The 20481-nt window shown below is 44.6% G+C and overlaps 1 protein-coding gene across 3 annotated transcripts in view; it reads right to left on the reverse strand.

Moving 5' to 3' along the window:
- Positions 1-20481, reverse strand: part of GNE (glucosamine (UDP-N-acetyl)-2-epimerase/N-acetylmannosamine kinase) — a 320201-nt gene that overhangs the window by 32816 nt on the left and 266904 nt on the right. For all 3 annotated transcript variants that reach the window (XM_029602629.1, XM_029602641.1, XM_029602639.1), the window contains one exon: positions 8899-9028. In XM_029602629.1, coding sequence (XP_029458489.1) covers positions 8899-9028 — 130 coding nt within the window. The remainder of the gene's footprint in view (positions 1-8898; positions 9029-20481) is intronic.

A 20481-nucleotide genomic window follows, 5' to 3' on the forward strand; every position in this document is an offset into this window, starting at 1 on the left:
GCCATACAGGTCACCCCAACCTTAAATTTCCCAAACCGTCAAAGACGGAGCCTTTTCCGGGCCCGTATCGTCCGATCTCACTTTTGAACTCTGATGTAAAACATTTTGCAAAAATTTCACAATTACGATTGGAGCTGGTTAATGTCCACTTTAATGCGGGAGGATCAGATGGGATTTATTAAACGACGACTCTCTTCTACAAACAACAGAAGGCTCTTTAATATAATTGCTCTAGCGAAGCAAATGCACATGCCGGGCTTAGTTGTTGCATTTGATGCTGAGAAAGCCTTTAACCGTCTTCAGTGGGCTTTCTTATTTAAAGTACTGGAGAAGTCTGTGCTAAGACTTGTTTAAAGTGGTCAAAGAAACTGCAACAAGTATTAAAGATAAGTGCTACACTGTGGCGGGGATTTAAGCACAGACTTGTTTAAAGTGCCTAAAAATTGTAACAAGTCTTAAAAGATAAGTGCAACACTGTTAAGACAAAGAATTATGAGAATTGTCTTGTCTTTCTGAACATACCAACCTGGGGCTGCAACACACAAGTTTATATGGACATTTATTTCTAAGAATTTATGATGTGAGCAAGTGAAGAAACTTTCTCGATGAAATATATATAGAGAAATTGATCAGTGGTTATTATACCGATTTGCGCTAGAAGCAAGTAAGCAGAATTAAGTTTTGCTATTAAAATAGATGCAGCGCAAACCAGTTTAACTTCATTGGAAGTAGTGCTCTGACATCATATGAACAGTTTCACCAAACATGAGAATTTGATATCAACTCAGAATGAATTTTAAGAAAAAGTGAAACCATTTTTATCAAAAATAAAAAAGAGAGACACATAGAAACCTGTGATTGAACCTACTGGTTAAAATCCTGTGCAAAATCCACTAGGTTTACCAGTTCTGAGGTTTCTGTCTCTATATTAAATATTTTTCCATATTCATGACCATTAATTTAATAAAGATTGGTTTTTAAATAATATTATTGTCTGTATAACCTGTGACTACTTCACAGTTAGTTCATTTTTTATACCATATTGGAAACTAGCTGGTCCCATTTTTTTGTCAGGGTATGAATATAGTGACAGGAGTATACTACCGTCCACCTGGACAAAATGATCGGACAGATGATGAAATGCTAAGAGAAATCAAGGAAGCTAACCAATTTGGCATTGCAATAATAATGGGAGATTTCAATTACCCCAATATTGACTGGGTAAATGTATCATCAGGACTTGCTAGAGACAACGTTCCTGGATGTAATAAATGACTGCTTCATGGAGCAATTCAAGAACCAACAAGCGAGGGAGCTATTTTAGATTTAATTCTTAGTGGAACGCAGGATTTGGTGAGAGAGGAAACGCTTGGGGAGCCACTTGGCAACAGTGGTCGTAACATGATCAAATTTAAAGTAATAACTGCAAGGGGGACAATAAGTAAATCTGCAGCTCTAACACTAAACTTTCAAAAGAGAAACTTTGATAAAATGAGGAAAATAGTTAGAAAAAAACTGAAAGATGCAGCTGCAAAGGTTAAAAGTCTTCAACAGGCATGGACATTGTTTAAAAATACAATCCTAGCAGCGCAGTCCATATGTATTCCACACATTAAAAAGGTGGAAGGCAAAACGATTACCATCATGGTTAAAAGGTGAGGTGAAAGAGGCTATTTTAGCCAAAAAAAAATCCTTCAAAAATTGGAAGAAGGATCCATCTGAAGAAAATAGGATAAAACATAAGCATTGTCATGTTAAGTGTAAAACACTGAAAAGACAGGCGAAGAGAGAATTTGAAATGAAGTTGGCCATAGAGGCAAAAATTCATAATAAAAACTTTTTAAAATATATCCGAAGCAAGAAACCTGTGAGGGAGTCGGTTGGACCATTAGATGACAGAGGGGTTAAAGGGGCTCTTAGGGAAGATAAGGCCATTGCAGAAAGACTAAATGAATTCTTTGCTTCTGTGTTTACTAATGAGGATGTTGGGGAGATACCAGTTCCAGAGGTGGTTTTCAGGGGTGATGAGTCAGACGGACTGAACGAAATCACTGTGAACCTGGAAGATGTAGTAGGCCAGATTGACAAACTAAAGAGTAGCAAATCACCTGGATCTTTTTTTTTGTACTCCTCTTTTTCCTATTTTCCTCTCCCCCGATATTGCCTAGAACAAAGGGGATAAATGGATATGTTTATAAGTAGTTGTGTTATTACAATTAACAAGGTATAATAATTTTCTTTCTTTGTGTATTTCTCCTGATTGAAAGCAAAGGATTCTTTGTTTATAATATGTAAAAATGAAATTTCTGATCTATTAGTTAAAATTTGTACCTATCATTAAAATCATCCATTGTACCTGAAGACTGGAGGGTGGCCAATGTAACCCCAATATTTAAAAAAGGCTCCAGGGGCGATCCGGGTAACTATAGACCAGTGAGCCTGACTTCAGTGCCGGGAAAAATAGTGGAAACAAAACCGTAGAGCATATAGAAAGACATAGTTTAATGGAACACAGTCAACATTGATTTACCCAAGGGAAGTCTTGTCTAACATATCTGCTTCATTTTTTTTGAAGGGGTTAATAAACATGTGGATAAAGGTGAACCGGTAGATGTAGTGTATTTGGATTTTCAGAAGGCGTTTGACAAAGTCCTTCATGAGAGGCTTCTACGAAAACTAAAAAGTCATGGGATAGGAGGCAATGTCCTTTCGTGGATTACAAACTGGTTAAAAGACCGGAAACAGAGAGTAGGATTAAATGGTCAATTTTCTCAGTGGAAAAGGGTAAACAGTGGAGGACCTCAGGGATCTGTACTTGGACCGGTGCTTTTCAATATATAAACATATATATATTTATATATATATAAATATATATAAATGATCTGGAAAGGAATATGACGAGTGAGGTCATCAAATTTGCGGATGATACAAAATTATACAGAGTAGTTAAATCACAAGCGGACTGTGATACATTACAGGAGGACCTTGCAAGACTGGAAGATTGGGCATCCAAATGGCAGATGAAATTTAATGTGGACAAGTGCAAGGTGTTGATTATAGGGAAAAATAACCCTTGCTGTAGTTACACGATGTTAGGGTCCATATTAGAAGCTACCACCCAGGAAAGAGATCTAGGCATCATAGTGGATAATACTTTAAAATCGTCGGCTCAGTGTGCTGCGGCAATCAAAAAAGCAAACAGAATGTTAGGAATTATTAGGAAGGAAATGATTAATAAAACGGAAAATGTCATAATGCCTATATCGCTCCATGGTGAGACCGCACCTTGAATACTATGTACAGTTCTGGTTGCTGCATCTCAAAAAGAATATAGTTGCGATAGAGACGGTACAGAGAAGGACAACCAAAATGATAAAGGAGATGGAACAGCTCCCCTATGAGGAAAGGCTGAAGAGGTTGGGGCTGTTCAGCTTGGAGAAGAGACGGCTGAGGGGGGATATGATAGAGGTCTTTAAGATCATGAGAGGTCTTGAACGAGTAGATGTGAATCGGTTATTTACACTTTCGAATAATAGAAGGACTTGGGGGCATTCCATGAAGTTAGCAAGTAGCACATTTAAGACTAATCGAAGAAAATTCTTTTTCACTCAACGCACAATAAAGCTCTGGAATTTGTTGCCAGAGGATGTGGTTAGTGCAGTTAGTGTAGCTGGGTTCAAAAAAGGTTTGGATAAGTTCTTGGAGAAGTCCATTAACTGCTATTAATCAAGTTTACTTAGGGAATAGCCACTGCTATTAATTGCATCAGTAGCATGGGATCTTCTTAGTGTTTGGGTAATTGCCAGGTTCTTGTGGCTTGGTTTGGCCTCTGTTAGAAACAGGATGCTGGGCTTGATGGACCCTTGGTCTGACCCAGCATGGCAATTTATGTTCTTATTAGGAAAACAGAGCAAGACAAGCTGCTATAGATACCTACTTAGAAATAATTGTAAAACTATACTAATAAATGTTACAAAACAGCTGATGAAAAGAATAACATCCAACAATTAAAAACCCATAAAAATTAAAAATTGTCCAAATATCAATAAAATATTTCAAAACAGCAGACACATCACATAATACCCAATAATTAAAATAGCAGTCAATCAAGAAAAATAAACTTAAAAAGCCGCCTTTACTTACCCTCTCCAGCAACTCTCCTACTCCTATCCCTTGCAGGCCAATAGCACTCATTTCATTTCATTAAAAATTATTGATCGCCTACCACAGGGAGGCCTAGGCGATTTACAACATTAACAAACATAATAAAAACATAAAAATAACAAATACAATAACACACGAATTGCATATGTTTCACAGAAACAGAAATAGACAATCTCATGTAAATAAAATGAATGATCAATCACCCAAAATATGTAACAGAATCCTCACATCTGTAAAGGTATTTCTTCTGCTGGCAGCACTCTAGAGTATGTTGTATGCACGCTGGAGAAGGTGCTCTTTCAATGACTGTCTGAACTTTTTTACATCATCCAAAGACCTGAGCTCAAATGGAATGAGATTCCATTGTGTTGGCGCAGCAATGGAAAAAGAGGTCTCACGAGTACTATATAAGTGAGCTTGTTGAACAGAAGGAACTTCTAGCAGATTCAATTGAGAAGAACGTAAGCATCTTACTGGTTTATAAATGCATAAAAGGGCCAGTAAGAGGAATCTGAAGTTAACAACTTAAAAACAACCATAGCTATTTTGTAAGTAATGCGTTCAGTTATTGGTAACCAATTCAAATTGTATAGGACTGGAGAAATATGATCACAACGCCTGAAGCAGCAGCACAACCAGTCTCTGACGTACACAGCCAGTATCTCCCTAACTAGTATCTCTTCCTCACACACATACCAGTCCCCTTCCTGACCAGTCTCTGTCTCTTCCACACACAGTCACTTACTTGACCAGTCTGTCTCTCTCACACACACCAGTCATCTTCCTGACGAGTCTGTCTCACACACACCAGTCTGTCTCTCTCACTGAAACACACCACCTCTGACCAGTCTCTCTCTCAATCACACACATGCTCTGTCACTTACATACAAGCTCTCAATCACACACAAATGCTCTTGCTCCCATTCTACCACATCCCACAAAGCTGCCACTCATGCACCCAGGCACCCATTCTACCACACACACACAAAGCTGCCACTCACGCACCCATTCTACCACACACACGAAGCTGCTACTCACCACACAGGCACCCATTCTACTACACACACGAAGCTGCCACTCATGCACCCACATTCTACCACAAACACACAAAGCTGCCACTCATGCACCCAGGCACCCATTCTACCACACACACACAAAGCTGCCACTCATGCAACCAAGCACCCATTCTACCACACACACTAGCTCACATGGAGCCTCTTCTCAATGTTTGGCCCAATAAGCCTGGCCTCTGCTTATCAGCTGCTGCTGGTGTGACTTCCGGTGGTGCGCAGGGCCTCTCCGCTCTTCGGCCCTGCTGGCCTGGCCTCCGGCACCGGTGCACAGGTCTGTCCCACTCTTCAGCCGGAGGCGGCGCACAGGTCTGTCCACTCTTCGGCCCCTCCGGCCTGGCCTCCAGCGGCGGCGCGCAGCATCTCTCCACTCTTTGGCCCTGCCAGCCTGGCCTCTGGCGGTAGCACACAGCATCTCTCCACTCTTCAGCTGCCGCCAGCGGCACACAGGTCTTTCCATTCTTCAGCTCCAGCGGCGGTGTGCAGCATCTCTCCATTCTTCGGCCTGTTCTCCGGCAGCGGTGAACAGGTTTCTCCACTCTTCAGCCGTTGGCGGCGGCGCACAGTTCTCGCCATTCTTCGGCCCCACCGGCCTGGCCTACGGCTGTGGCGCGCAGCGTCTCTCCACTCCAGCTGCTGGCAGCGGTGGCTCACACCGTCTCTCCAATCTCCATTCTCCAATCTCGGCCTGTTCAACAGGGACACCGGGAGCCGCGACACACTGGTGTGTCGCGAAACACTGGTTGAGAACCGCTGACCTAGACAATCAGGCCACAGTGATACACGCATTAATCACCAGCAGAACAGACTGCTGCAATTTTCTATTCAATTACATCTCACAATACATTTTTAAATACCTTCAGCTTTTGCAGAGTACAGCCATGAGAATTCTGGTAGGAGCCAAAGCAGCAGATCAAATAAAATCTACTCAGGGCCCCCAATCTCCAACAATTCTGCAGCCGTGGTAAGGGCTGCAAATTTTGGCCCTTTCTGCGGAATTGGCCTATTTTGGCCAAATTACCACAGGGGACTGGGGGTCCTCTCAGAAAAGAAGCATTGGGGAGGTGGTGGGACAGCACAAGGCTCTTCTAAACATTCCCTCTTCCTTCCTGGAAAAAAAACATTTGTGGTAGTGCAATGTTTCCACTCTGCGCCCCCCCGGTCCAGAACCCTTCATTCACTTGTGCTCCTATTGTAAAACTAGTGAAGGAAGAGGCTGGGGGCTTTGCAACTCCTCCAGTGTTTCCTCTCTAGTCCTCTGCCAGGGCCTGAATGTTGTGCTATGGTCCTCATGAACCAGGGATCACTGTAGGGGAGTAATTGAATAAACTGGAGATTGCCTTGGAGGGGAGAGGGAGAGAGGGAATAAATGAACCGGGGATTGCCTGAGGGGGGGTTTGGGAGGGAGTGAATGAATTAACCAGAGATTACCATGGGACAGCAGGGAGTGAACCAAGGTGACAGAGGGGAAGGGCATCATGTTTGTGAGAAGTGTGGGTAGGAGAGAGGGAATCATGATTTGTGAGGGGGAGGAAGTGAATGAAGGAGAGTGGGAGGATGGTGGGGAAGGGAAGTAAAAGAGGGAGAGTGAGGGGATCAAAGGGACTTTGGAAAGGGGATAAAGGACAGGAGGGATGGGGTGTGATTTGGAGGAAGGAAAGGAGGGGCCTATGGCTTCATTCCATCCCAATCTTCCCTCCTCCTCCCCTCATCTCTTGGCCTTCTTCTTATCTCAATCTTCCCTCCTCCTCTTCCACACTCATCCTCAATACTCCCTTTATTCCTATTTCCCCACTACTGATCCCTCTTCCCTTACCTCTCCCTTCTCACTCTCTCTCTTTATCCTTCCTGAATCCTTCCTCTTTTCCTCCTTCCTTTATCCTTCAATCCCTACTGCCTATGATTCCTTCTTTACATTCCACCTCTGTTATCTGTTCTCTTTCCATTTCCAGATCCCTTCCACTCCTTCCTCCCCAGCCCCAATCCTTTGCTAGAGGATTCCTTTTCCTCTAATTAAGAACCAGGAGGTCCATTCTCAAAAGCATTTAGCCGGCTAACTCAGATGTTAAATGGCTAAATGGATATTTGAGCATTTATCTGGCTAAATTCTAGCTGGTTAATAAGATAACCGGCTAGAATTTAGCTGGCTAAATTAGGGGTGTTCCAGGGGCATAACTGGGAGGAGTTGAGTTAGCCAGCCTAGCTCCGATATTCAGAGTTAGCCGGCTGAGTCTAGTTGGGCCAAAGAGCTGTTCTAAAGTTAGGCAGCTATAGTTAGCCAGCTAACTTTAAGAGAGTCGGCTATATTCAATAGTGCGGTTTTCAATATTGAATATACCTCCTAAGTTAGCCAAATAAACTTATTTGGCTAACTCTGCTAGCCAGAGTGTGTCTAAATATGGACCTCCAAATTAAATGGATACAGAAATAGCAGAAAAAGACTTTTTATAAAGTAAAAAAAAACCCCTACATTTTAAATTGCAAATATATGTAAATTTGCCACAGAATTTTGAAAAATCTGCAGTAGGAAACCAAGGATTCTGCAAATACTACACTACATTGGCTCCCAGCTGCAAGCAGAATAAAATTCAAAATCCTCTGCTTCATCTTCAAACATGTGAACAAACAGTCCTAGAATACTTCTTGTAACAACTTCTCTCCTACTGCTCCATTAGAGAACTCCATTCCTCCCAAATAGCCCTTCTGTCCAATCCACCTCTGCCAGACTCTTCTGCAAAAGACTTCTCACTTTTTTACGTGTTACGCTGCTCCAAAAATCTGGAACATGCTACTGCTAACCTTACGTCTTGAGCTCAGCTACCTCACCTTCAGGGTTTTAGCCATGTCTTCCCAACAGAGGCCTTCTATCCATTAACTTTAACTACCTACATTTTTGACTACCTGCTCTAATGATGTCAACTTTGAATCTTACACAAAATGTATAGCCAATTCAAATACTGCCTCAATTTAATTCTATTGTAATCTGCTTACAGGCCATTCGTGGTAAGAAGTGAAGTATCAAATGTCAATAAATAAATAAAAAATAAAATAACCAAGAGCATTTTTAAAGTGATATTACAGTCAAACACAGATGCACCCTAAGCTAACTTTTTGAAAGGCATAAATATTTTGTTAGATAAGATGATTCACTAGCACAGAATGTTTCATTATTGTACAGGGTGGCCCATGGAAAGGTAGCACACCTCCAATACCAGTGCCAGGAGGCAGGCTACTTTTCCATGGGCCACCCTGTATATCATAGTTAGTGTTTAAGATTTTAATTTGGACATGTCTTACTCATGAACAGATGCATCCAATAATCCAAATATTAAACCTATTGTGAAATTAATTTGGTTTTGCTTTTTGTTTTCATTTGTTGGTGTGGCTCTTTGGGGGCATGGGGCAACACTGGCCATACCTGTAGCATATTAGTAAAAGCAGTTTTACTATAGCAAGGATGGCCAACTCCGATCCTCAAGAGCCACAAACAGGCCCAGTTTCAGGATGTCTGTAATGAATATGCATGAGATGTATTTGCATACAATGGAGGCAGAGCATGCATCTCATTTATATTTATTGTGAATGCCCTTTAAACGAGGCCTGTTAATGGCTCTTGTGGTTATCTGTGCACTATAGCATTCATTTCATAAGCCAAACAACTTACCTACTCCTAGAATTCTGCAATTCAGATTCACGGCTTCTGACGCAGCCTCTATGCACATCTTCAGAATCAGTGCAATTCGGTCCTCGTATGTTTTAGGGTTGGGCTGCACATATTTCTTAACAATATTACCCTAAAGAAGGAAGCACATTACACCAATTGAGTACTTTATTAAATATATACATATCTGAGCTAATAATTCTAGATTTATAGTCTCTTCTCTATATCTTCTGAAATGTTATGTTAGCAGTGATATTATGTTACCATGTGTAAGGGCCAGCAGGTCTTGAACTACTGGCTGTGAAAGCTGCATGCTGGAACCCTCCAGAGAGAGCCATACTAGCTGTGGAGAGTTAGGGAAGCATAAGAACATAAGAAATTGCCATGCTGGGTCCATCAAGCCCAACATCCTGTTTCCAACAGAGGCCAAACCAGGCCACAAGAACCTGGCAATAAATATTTCTATACTCCAGGTATTAGTGGGTGGGACCTAGTGAAGTCTTATTGGTCCAAAAGGAGACCCACCCGTGAGAGCACATCTGTTTAAACTCCTAGATAGCAGAGTGTCTCTGTTGGTACAACAAATCCATAATTCACTGGGCAGGGTCTGTAAGGGCTATTCTGAATCTAATTGAGCTGTTTTGGATCTCACTCCTCGCTTGCCTGATAAAGAAGCACTCTTGGATACTTTTTGTTTCTCTTGCATACTGTAAGACAGGAACCCATGTTATGTATTATACATGTGAACTGTGCCTGTTGTGTCTATGCCCTGATCAGATCTTGACAGTCTGTGCCAGCCCCAATCCTATAGATCCAACAGCTCATGAGCCTCAAAGTTCTACCCCAATTTTTCCAGACTCTGGCTGTGAAAACAGCTAAAAACATATTGCTGCAATTTTTAATTTTTTATATACAAGATAAAGGACTTATTCCTGCCTGAGCAGAGAGGGAAAATTATTATTAGTTAGTGCTCAGTTGAGCTAGGTGTTTCTTTGATTTTGTTTTGTTAACTGCAGTTTATGTGTCCTTTTGCAGCTGCAACTATCTAGCTAAGAGTGAACCACACCCTGCAATTCATTTGCCTGGAGGAGCGCACTGTTAACCCGCGTTTCACGCGCTAGCTTTACCCCTTATTCAGTAAGGGGTAATAAGTGCGTCGAAAATGTGCGTCCAACCCCACCCTGAAACTAATAGCGCCAGCAACATGCACATGCACGTTGATGGCCCTATTAGTTATTCCCGCGCGATTCAGTAAGTAAAATGTGCAGCCAAGCCGCACATTTTACTTTCAGAAATTAGCACCTACCCAGAGATAGGCGTTAATTTCTGCCGCCACCGGGAAAATGCACAGAAAAGCAGTAAAAACTGCTTTTCTGTACACCCTCTGACTTAATATCATTGCGATATTAAGTCTGAGGTCCTAAAAGTTACAAATAATTAAAAATAATAATAATAAAAAAAAATTTTAAGTCGGCCCGTGGGTTGAAAACCATTCGCTCAATTTTGCCGGCATCCGGTTTCCGAACCCTTGGCTGTCAGTGGGTTTAAGAACCGCCGCCAGCAAAATTGAGCATCGGCTGTCAAACCAGACAGCTGCCGCTCCTGTCAAAAAAGAGGTGCTAGGGACGCGCTAGTGTCCCTTGTGCCTCTTTTTACCGCAGGCCCTAATTTGAATATTTTTTTTTACTGAATTGCGTGCACAGGTGAGTGGCCTGTGCGTGCGCCGGGAGAGCGGGCGCTCACCCGCAATTTTTACTGTATCAGCCTGAGAGTTAGTTCCTGCTGCAGCAGGGTTCAGGCACTACAAACTTTATATGATGAGATAATCCAGTTATGGAAACATACGTTGTCAGCATCTGCAGACTGCACATATACTGTATGAACAGAAGTATCAGCAACCACAGGCTGCAGTAAGAAGGCATTATCCAGCTCCTAGTCCATTCCCCACAGAGCAGTTTGGTGGAAGCAAGGGGAGCTATCAATGGTTTTTTGCACCAGTGTGAGCTGTATCCAGAATAATTTAATGATGGAAGTTAAAAGACTGTACTGGGTAGTAACTCTGTTCATAGGGGATGAAATGGGCCACTGATGGAACGAGAACCAAATATAACTTGGGATGCATTTCTCAGAGAATTAAAATTAAAAAAAAAAAGTTCTCTGACCTGCATCAGAAATGCACTGTAGAGAAAAGCTTAATGTAACTTAGGAAAGAGACAGGTTCTGTCCTTTCATTTATTTTATTTATATTGTACCTTTCAGGCACTTCAAAGCAAATCACATTCAGGTACTTACATTCAGATACTGTAGGTATTTCCCTATTCACAGAGGGTTTACAATCTAAGTACCCAATTCACTAAGGTTTTTTTTTTTTAATAGACACAAAATGGGATAAACGCCTTAATGAATCTTCCCCCAAGTTTGTTTCTGAAGCAATGGAGGGTGATGTGACTTGCCCAAGAGTCACAAGAAGTGGCAGTGGGATTTGAATCCTGGATTCCCGCTCACTGCTCTAACCACTTGGCTACTCCTTCACTCTTATGTAGCTTGCTTCCGCCAATTACAAGTGAATATGGGATGGAGCGAGGAATCCTTCTAGCACCAATTCCACCTTGGCTTAAGGAAGGAAATCAAAGATGAACTGGCTCGAATAAAACCACTGACATCCCTGGAAGATTTAACAAACACACAGACACGTACCTAGGGGCATGTCTATGTACCAAGTACAAAACTCAACAATTTATCAAGTTAAGACATAGTTACAAACTTTCAACTGTGAAAAGGAAAATCGGTTCTTACCTGCTAATTTTTGTTCCTGTAATACCACGGATCAGTCCAGACTCCTGGGTTTTGCCTCCCCTCCAGTAGATGGAGACAGAAGTTTTGACTGACTCTGCCCTAAACCCTGAGGTGCCACCTACAGTCTATCAGTATTACACTGTATCAAAGCAGAATGATTAAAATCTACATGAACCATTAACAAATTTTACCCCCTCATGAACAGGAGGAGGAGAAACCCTGCAATGCCAAAAACATCCTGCTCATGAATGCTAAGTGGGAGCAGAATCCATTATAACCTTGAGAACTAATCTGCAGAGAAAAAACAAAGAAGTACTGTACGAGCGCACTCTCCATTATCCCGACGCTGAAATGGGCGGGACTCTGGACTGATCCGTGGTACTACAGGAACGAGAATTAGCAGATAAGAACCAGCTCTGACACCTGCCAAGCTGAAGAAATAACCACGAGAAAAACCACTTTTAATGTAAGATCTTTGAACGTCGCCCTCTTCAGAGGCTCAAAAGGCGCCACACACAGAGCCTTGAGAACCAAATTCAGGCTCCACGAAGGACAAGGATTTCGGACTGGAGGATGCAAATGTTTTGCCCCTCAGAGAAAATGCGCCATGTCCGGATGTGCGGCTAAGGCTGCACTTCGTATCTTACCACAAACAACTGAGGGCCGCTATCTGCACTCTTAGAAAGCTGCAAGATAAGACTTTATCCAGGCCAGCTTGTAAAAAGGCCACAAAGCCCGAGTAGACCCCACCTTGTGCTCTACACACCAAGACTCAAAAATCCCCTACACCCTGACATAGGCCAGGGAGGTAGAGGTTTTCCTTGAACGCAAAACCGCATCTAAATAACCTTTGCTCTTCAGTCGTTGTCTCTCAAATGCCATGCTGCTAGACAAAAGCGATCTGCCTCTTCCAAACAAACGGGCCCCTGACGTAGAAGATTGGGGAGCCACCGAAACCTCAGGGGTCCTTCCACCTTAGGAAGACTAGATCCACAAACCATGGACATCTCAGCCATTCCGGTGCCACCAGGATCACCTCTGTCAGGTGAGTTTCGATGCGCTGCAGCACCCTGCTGACCAAAGACCAAGGCGGGAACACATACAGTAGGACGTTCTTTGGCCAGGCGAGAACTAGGGCATCCACCCCCTCCGCTCCTGGCTTCCAGCGCAGACTGAAGAAGCGAGGGGCTTTGGCATTTTGAAACGTTGCCATCAAGTCCACGCTCGGTCTGGACCACTTGTCCAATATGAGATGGAATGCTTCTTCGGAGAGCTCCCACTCCCCGGAATCAAGCCAGTGATGACTGAGAAAATCGGCTTGAACGTTGTCGACCCCGGCGATGTGAGAGGCTTCAATACTGACTAGGTGCTGTTCTGCCCAGCTTATCAACTGTTGGGCCTCGACTGCCACCAGCCGACTCTTGATTCCTCCTTGGCGATTGATATAAGCCACTGCTGTCACATTGTCTGACAGAACTCTGACAGACATCCCCTGCAGCAGCAGAAGAGCCTGTAGCACTAATAGCACTGCCCTGGTCTCCAAACAATTGATTTGACCACAGGGATTCCTTCACTGACCATTGGCCCTGTACCGTCCTCCCCTGACAAACCGCTCCCCGGCCGAAGAGACTGGAATCTATGGTGACCACCATCCAAGAGGGAACGCCCAAGTCCACATCCTGGCGCAAATTGTCTTAGAGGAGCCACCAATCCAGACTGGAATGTGCAGAGTCTTTAAGAGGAAGTGGAAGATGAAATTGCTCGGACACTGGGTTCCAACAGGAAAGCAGTGCTAACTGAAGAGGTCTCATATGAGCAAAGACCCATGGGACTAGCTCCAGGGTGGAAGCCATTGAGCCGAGGACCTGCAAGTAGTCCCAGACCCTGGGGAAACGTTTGGCCAAAAAGGCCTGAACTTGTCCCTGACGTTTGATGACTCGGTGAGGAAAACCTTGCCTAGCCGTGTCTCAAACAGGGCTCCTAGAAACTCCAAGAACTGGGAGGGAACCAGGTGGCTCTTGGCCAGATTGACTATCCAACCTAGCGACCTCAACAGTTGAAGAATCCGATGCACCGCAGAGCGACAGAGAGACGCCGACTTCGCTCAAATCAGCCAGTCTTCCAGATATGGATGAACTACGAATCCCTCCTTCCGGAATTCTGCTGCCACCACAACCATTACCTTGGTAAAAGTTCTGGGTGCTGTGGAGAGCCCGAAAGGCAGAGCACAAAACAAAATGATCTCCCAGGATGGAAATCCCCAGGAATTTCTGGTGGTTGGCCCGGATTCCGATGTGCAAGTACGCTTCGGTCAGATGCAGCGATGCTAGGAATTCTCCCTTGTGCACTGAAGCAATAACCGACCTTAGGGTCTCCATCCGAAACCGTGGAACTTGAAGACATCTGTTGACCCTCTTTAAATCGAGGATGGGCCAGAACATGTCCTCTTTCTTGGGCACCATGAAGTAAATGGAATAGCGGCCCTTCCGCCATTCTGCAGGAGGAACTGGTATAATGGCTCCGAGCTCGAGTAGGCGCTATAATGTGTCCAGCAGCGCCCAACGCTTCTCTTTGTACAAGCATGGGGAAACAAGAAGCGGTCTCGAAGGCGCCGAACAAAATCTAAGGTGTAGTTGTGTCTTATTACGTTGAGGACCCACTGGTCCGATGTTAATTTGGTCCACTCCTCGTAAAACAGAGCAAATCTGCCTCCGACAACCGGAATAGAGGAATGGACTGGTCTCGCTTCATTGGGAGGACTTAACTCCTCTCGTAGATTGGGGGGGGTCCCAGTTCTGCCAAAGTGCCGCCCCCGAAAGGACTGGGACCAGGACTGCTATCTGCTGGAGCTTTGCCTAGATGAGGAACCTGACGACCGGGAAGACCAGAATCTCTAATTCCCACGGAAACGTGAGCAAGGAAGAAAGGAACCTCTCATCTTGGGTCTATCATCCGATAGGCGATGGACCTTGTTTTCCCCCAAGGATTAAATCATGTCTTCTAAGTCCTTCCCGAAGAGTAGCTTGCCCTTGAAAGGCAGAGAGCCCAGCTGAGCCTTGGAGGAGACATCTGCAGACCAGTTCCTCAACCAGAGGAGCCTGCGGGCAGAGACGGCTGAAACCATAGACCTGGCTGAAGTCCGTAGCAGATCATAGAGGGCATCTGCACGGTAAGCCACCGCAGCCACCAGCCACCCAGCTTCAACAGCCTCCTCCTCTGAGAGAGACGTGCTACTCTGCAATTGTTGTACCCAGCGAAGACTTGCCCTCAAGGACAAATTGCTGCATATGGCAGCCCTCACTCAAAGCACTGACACTTCAAATATTTTCTTGAGCTGAAAGGAACATCGGGTCCTGTTCCCAACAGGGTGAGTGAACCAGGCTCCCCAGTATCACCCCGACCGCTGTCAGCAGTGTATGGCAGCAGGGTCCCCGACCCCTAGCTCCACCAGCCTCAAATACCAAGGGGGATGTCCCACCAGGACCTGACGACCCCCTGGGAGGCTCAGGAAAATGTTCTGTCTTCGAAAAAGAAAAAAGAAACTAATCCTAAACTATTTCCTTATTCTATTACTATTTTTTTTTAATCTATAGACTGTAGGATTTTGCACCTCCACCATCTACTGGAGGCACCTCAGGATATAGGGCAGAGTCAGTCAAAACTTCTCTGTCTCCATCTGCTGGAGGGGAGGCAAAATCCAGGAGTCTGGACGTACGTACAGGGAATGTCACTTTAGTTTTGAACTGAAATAGTGCAACCATCCTTTTATATTTTCTGGAGAATGTCCTTGTCTTTCTGAGTATGAGCTTATATGCTGAAAACGCCCTCAGTATCAACACTTTGTCATGCTGTTAATTACATAGATATGAGCGCATATATTGGAGACATAACAGATACAAAAAGGAGTTGAATTAGCACAACTTTGAAACTTCTCAGCAGTAGTGCCAAAGGGTTCTGTGAATTGAAGTTAATGCCCACTGCCAGCTGTGAGACACCATCAGTTGCAGACTTCCAAAACACATCCAGCTCTTGTAAATGGTGTATGATTGGCCACAAATGCAGTATACAAAGGTTCTGGTTCTTTATACAAAAATAAAATTATATCAGAATCATTTTTGGTTTGTTAAGGATTTAAGTGATCTGTGAAGGATCAAACATTAACTGCCTTCTCTATCCACTCCAACTTCACTTCAGAACAGGAGGAAGGAAGTTGGTGGCAACAGAACAAGGTTCCCTACAGGCTGCTTGTGAGGGGAGCGGCTGGAGCAGGAGCAGAGAAAGACTTCCTTCAGCTTGGTGCAAAGGATTGAATTAATTTATTTGATTTATATTTCACTTTTTGGTACTTCAAAGCAAATTACATTCAGGAACTATAGGTATTTCTCTAGCCCTAGAGGATTTACAATTTGAGCAAGTTTGCTTACCGTAAACGGTGTTTTCCGTAGATAGCAGATGAATTAGCCATGCTGTCTGGGATGTCCTCTGGTCCTGTAGGTGGCGGAGCTCTCAAAGCAAAGTTCTGAGTCTTGCTGTAGTGTGTGCCAACTTCACACCTCCCCCGCTTCCCTCAGTCCATGATTAAGCAGATGATATGGTAGCAAGAACTGTCCAGGGAGGCGGGAGGGTCAGAATGGCTAATTCATCTGCTATCTACGGAAAACACCGTTTATGGTAAGCAAACTTGCTCTTTGCCCGTAGATAAGCAGCATGAATTAGCCATGCTGTCTGGGAGTCCCCAGCCGATGGCTTAATCGACACGTTTTGATCAAGTCTGTGATGAGTTTCGTTATGCGCTCAAGACAGTGGAGAAAACATGCGGACAGTTCCTTGTTTGGTTCTTGCGTTAGGAGGTGCCCGCTTCAAGGATCTTTGTGCCCATGCTAGCATCGGCTGCTGTGAGTTTGACCAAGCAGTAATGGGTGGTGAATGTATGCAGCGAGGACCAAGTTGCAGCCTTGCAAATGTCCACAATGGGCACGTCACGCAGGGGGACTATGGAAGTCGCCATAGCACATACCTGGTATGCTTTAGGTGATATAGCTAAGGACTCAGAGTATTTCCGGTAACAAAATTATATGCAGTTTGTGATCCAAATTGATAGAGTTCTCTTGGAAACAGATAGGCTTGGAGCATTAGAGTTAAAGGAGACGAATAGCTGCAATACTCTAGTCTCCGAGGCTGTCCTTTGTTTATAGTAAGCAAGTGCACGTTTGCAATCCAGTGTGTGTAGTCTACGGTCTGCAGCATTGCTATGAGGCTTAGGGCAGAAGGTTGGAAGAGTGATAAATTGGTTGAGGTGGAAAGATGAAACCACCTTAGGGAGGAAGGTAGGATACATGCGTAACGTGACTTTGTTGTGGTAGAATTCTAGATGGAGAATAGTGTACTAGGGCTTGTAGCTTACTGACACGTCTTGCAGAGGTAAGTGCTACAAGAAAGAGTACTTTCCAAGAAAGGAATCTAGGATGAGTTGTTTGAGCACAATATTTAAGTCCCAAGGTACGGGGGGGCTTCCAGATCAGTAGGCGTAGACGTAAAACCCCTTTCATAAACCTCGAAATTAGGGGGTGAGAGGATATCAGCGTGTCATTGTGCAGAGAGTGATACGCTGCTATGGCACTTAGGTGGACTAACTGAGGCAGTGACTAGCCCTTTTTGGTAGAGTAAATGAAGGTATGCCAGTAATCATTCTGGTGGACAGGTGAGTGAGTCTAGACCGCTGTCAGAGCACCAAAAGGCATACCGTGTCCATTTTCGTCTGTAATTTATTCTCATGGAGGGTTTTCTAGAAAAGATCAGGATATCGTGGAGCTGAGGTGACAGGTCTAGGCTTTGGAATAACATCCTTTCAATTTCCATGCCATAAGATTCAGAATGGAGTGGATGTAGGAGGGAGCCTCCTTCTTGGGTAAGGAGGTGAGGGTTGCTTCCCAGGGGGATTGGTTGTTCTACTGATAGCTGAATCAGGTATGCGTACCATGGCTGGACTGTGCGAGAAATCAGTAGTATTGTGGGGAAGGCATATAGCAGGCCGTCCATCCAGTCTATGAGGAATGCGTCCTGCGCTAGTCTCAGGGAGCTTGGACTTATTTGAACCTTGCAGTTGCACTCTGTAGCAAAGAGATTGATGCGTGGCCAGCCCCAGGTTTGAAAGAATTTGAGTGCCACTTTCTGATGAAGTTCCCATTCAGGGATGAAAAATTCTGCTCAGTTTGTCCGCTCTGGCATTGTTGATGCCAGGTAGGTAGGAGGCTTGCAGGGTTATGGACCTCTTGTTTGCCCATTCCAGGATTTTTATTGCTTTCTTGCTCAGGGTCCAGGAACCAGACCCTCCTTATTTGTTTATGTAGAACATGGCCACTTGATTGTCGGTGTGGATCATGACTGTTTTCCCTTTTAGTGTTTTGTTTGTTTGAAGGCTCAGAGAGCATTTCAAGTTGCCCGTAGTTCCAGTAGATTGATTTGCTGTGTTAACTCCCAGGCGGACCATAGGCCCAGAGTTTGTAGGAGGACTAGGTGAGCACCCCATCCTTTGATTGACATGTCTGTGGTGATTATATATATGATATGATGAGCTGGGGGTCGCAGTGGGGCTCCCACTGTAAGAGCTGTTGGTGTCAACCACCAAACCAATCCTGTCTCATGCTGGGCGTAATGGTAATGGGCCCAGAGAGATGGCTGGAGAATTGATTCCATTGCGTCTTTACGCCCCATTGCAGATGCCGCATGTGGGGAACCACATAGATAGCTGCTGCCATATGTCCCAGAAGTGTTAAGATTTGGCGAGCAGGGGCAGTGGTAGACTGCTGTAGTTGGTGTGCGAGCATTGTCAAGTTGATCACTTGTGTTTCAGGAAGGAAGGCCCTGTCCATTGAGGTGCCGATATGGGCTCAAATGAACTGCAAGGCTTGAGTGGGTTGCAGATTCAATTTTTCGTAGTTGATCATTAGGCCCAAACCATCCAAGCATTTGAAGGTAGTAATGAGATTATCTTGTAGGAGAGACAGGCTGGGTGCTATTAGTAGCCAATCATCCAGACAGGGGAATATCTGGATTCCTTGTCGTCGTATGTGAGCCACCGTTACCGCTAGACATTTGGTGAAAACTCTGGGAGCCGAGGAGAGGCCAAATGGGAGCTTCTTGTATTGAAAGTGGCGGCCGGTGGCTGTGAAGCAGAGGTACCGCCAGGAGGCCAGGTGTATCGGTATGTGGGAGTATGCATCCTTGAGATCCATGGAACACATTCAGTCGGGTTGAATGAAGGGAAGAATGGACTTGAGGGATGTCATCTTGAATTTTTCCGTTGTCAAGTGCTTGTTGAGTGCTTGAAGATCTAGGATGGGACGTAACCCTCCTGATTTCTTTGGAATGAGGAAGTATTGGGAATAGAATCCTGTGTGAAACTGCGGTACAGACAGTTCAGGGATACATTGCTGTTGGAGTAAGTTGTTGATCTCCAGGTGCATTTGATCGTAGTGCTCAGCTAGGTGTCTTGTACACACTAGGTGGGGTGTGGGGGGAATGGATTGGAAATTGAAATAATAGAGGAAAATAATAGAGGAATTATTGGAAAAATAATTCCTCTATTTTCAATACTCAGAGGTCGGTTGTAATGGCTTCCCATGCAGGTAGGAAATGGGATAATCTGCCTCCAACCAGGAGTAGTAGCAGTGGGTTTGGGTTCCCTAAAAACTGTGTGATGGTTTTGGGGGATTTGGATCTTACATAGAAACATAGAAATGACGGCAGAAGACGACCAAACGGCCCATCCAGTCTGCCCAGCAAGCTTTCGCACTTTTTTTTTTCTCTCACATACTTATCTGTTTCTCTTGGCTCTTAGTAACCTTTTTTTTATTCTATTTCCCTTCCACCCCCACCATTAATGTAGAGAGCAGTGTTGGAACTGCATCTAAGTGAAATAGCTTAATTTAGTTAGGGGTATTAACCACCGCAATAAGCAAGCTACACCCATGCTTATCTGTTTATTCAGACTGTGTAATTCAGTCCTTGTTGATTGTTGCCTGAATATAGATCAACCTTTCTTCATTCTCCCCTGTCGTTGAAGCAGAGAGCCATGCTGGCTATGTATTGAAAGTGAAGTATCAGTCTTGCTCCCCTGCCGTTGAAGCAGAGGACTATGCTGGATATGCGTGAAGTGTCGAACTTCCTCCCTGCCGTTGAAGCAGAGATCTATGCTGGCTTTGCATTGAAGTGAAATATCAGACTTGCTCCCCTGCCGTTGAAGCAGAGAGCTATGCTGGATATGTGTGAAATGTTAAATTTCCTCCCCTGCAGTTGAAGCAGAGAGTTATGCTGGATTTGCATTGAAAGTGAAGTATCAGGTATTTTTTGATTTGGGGTAGTAACCACCGTAACAAGCCAGCTACTCCCCTACTTTTAGGTGGTTGCAAATTCTTTTTTTCCACATTTCCTCTTGCCGTTGAAGCATAGATCAAGGTTGGAGTCGCATTATTGAATAAGGATATTCATCTCCAGGTAGTAGCCATCATTCCCTCAAGCAACCCCCATGCCTCTTCTCTTCATTCACATCCTCTAGACCAGGGGTCGGGAACCCATGGCTCGCGAGCCAGATATGGCTCTTTTGAGGGCTGCATCTGGCTCGCAGACAAGTGTCGCCATACTTCGCGGTTCCCCGCTGACCCAGCTGCTCCCCGGTCCTCCGCCGCCCGGGCTTAAAATGCTGTCAGCCCGGGCGGAACGCGGCAGGACAGCTGGAGTCAGCGGCACCGGCGTGCTCTCTTCTCCTCCCCCCCCCCCCCTGCGGCCCGG

Source organism: Rhinatrema bivittatum, chromosome 1 (assembly GCF_901001135.1).
Source record: "Rhinatrema bivittatum chromosome 1, aRhiBiv1.1, whole genome shotgun sequence".
In the NCBI taxonomy this organism is placed as follows: Eukaryota; Metazoa; Chordata; class Amphibia; order Gymnophiona; family Rhinatrematidae; genus Rhinatrema; species Rhinatrema bivittatum.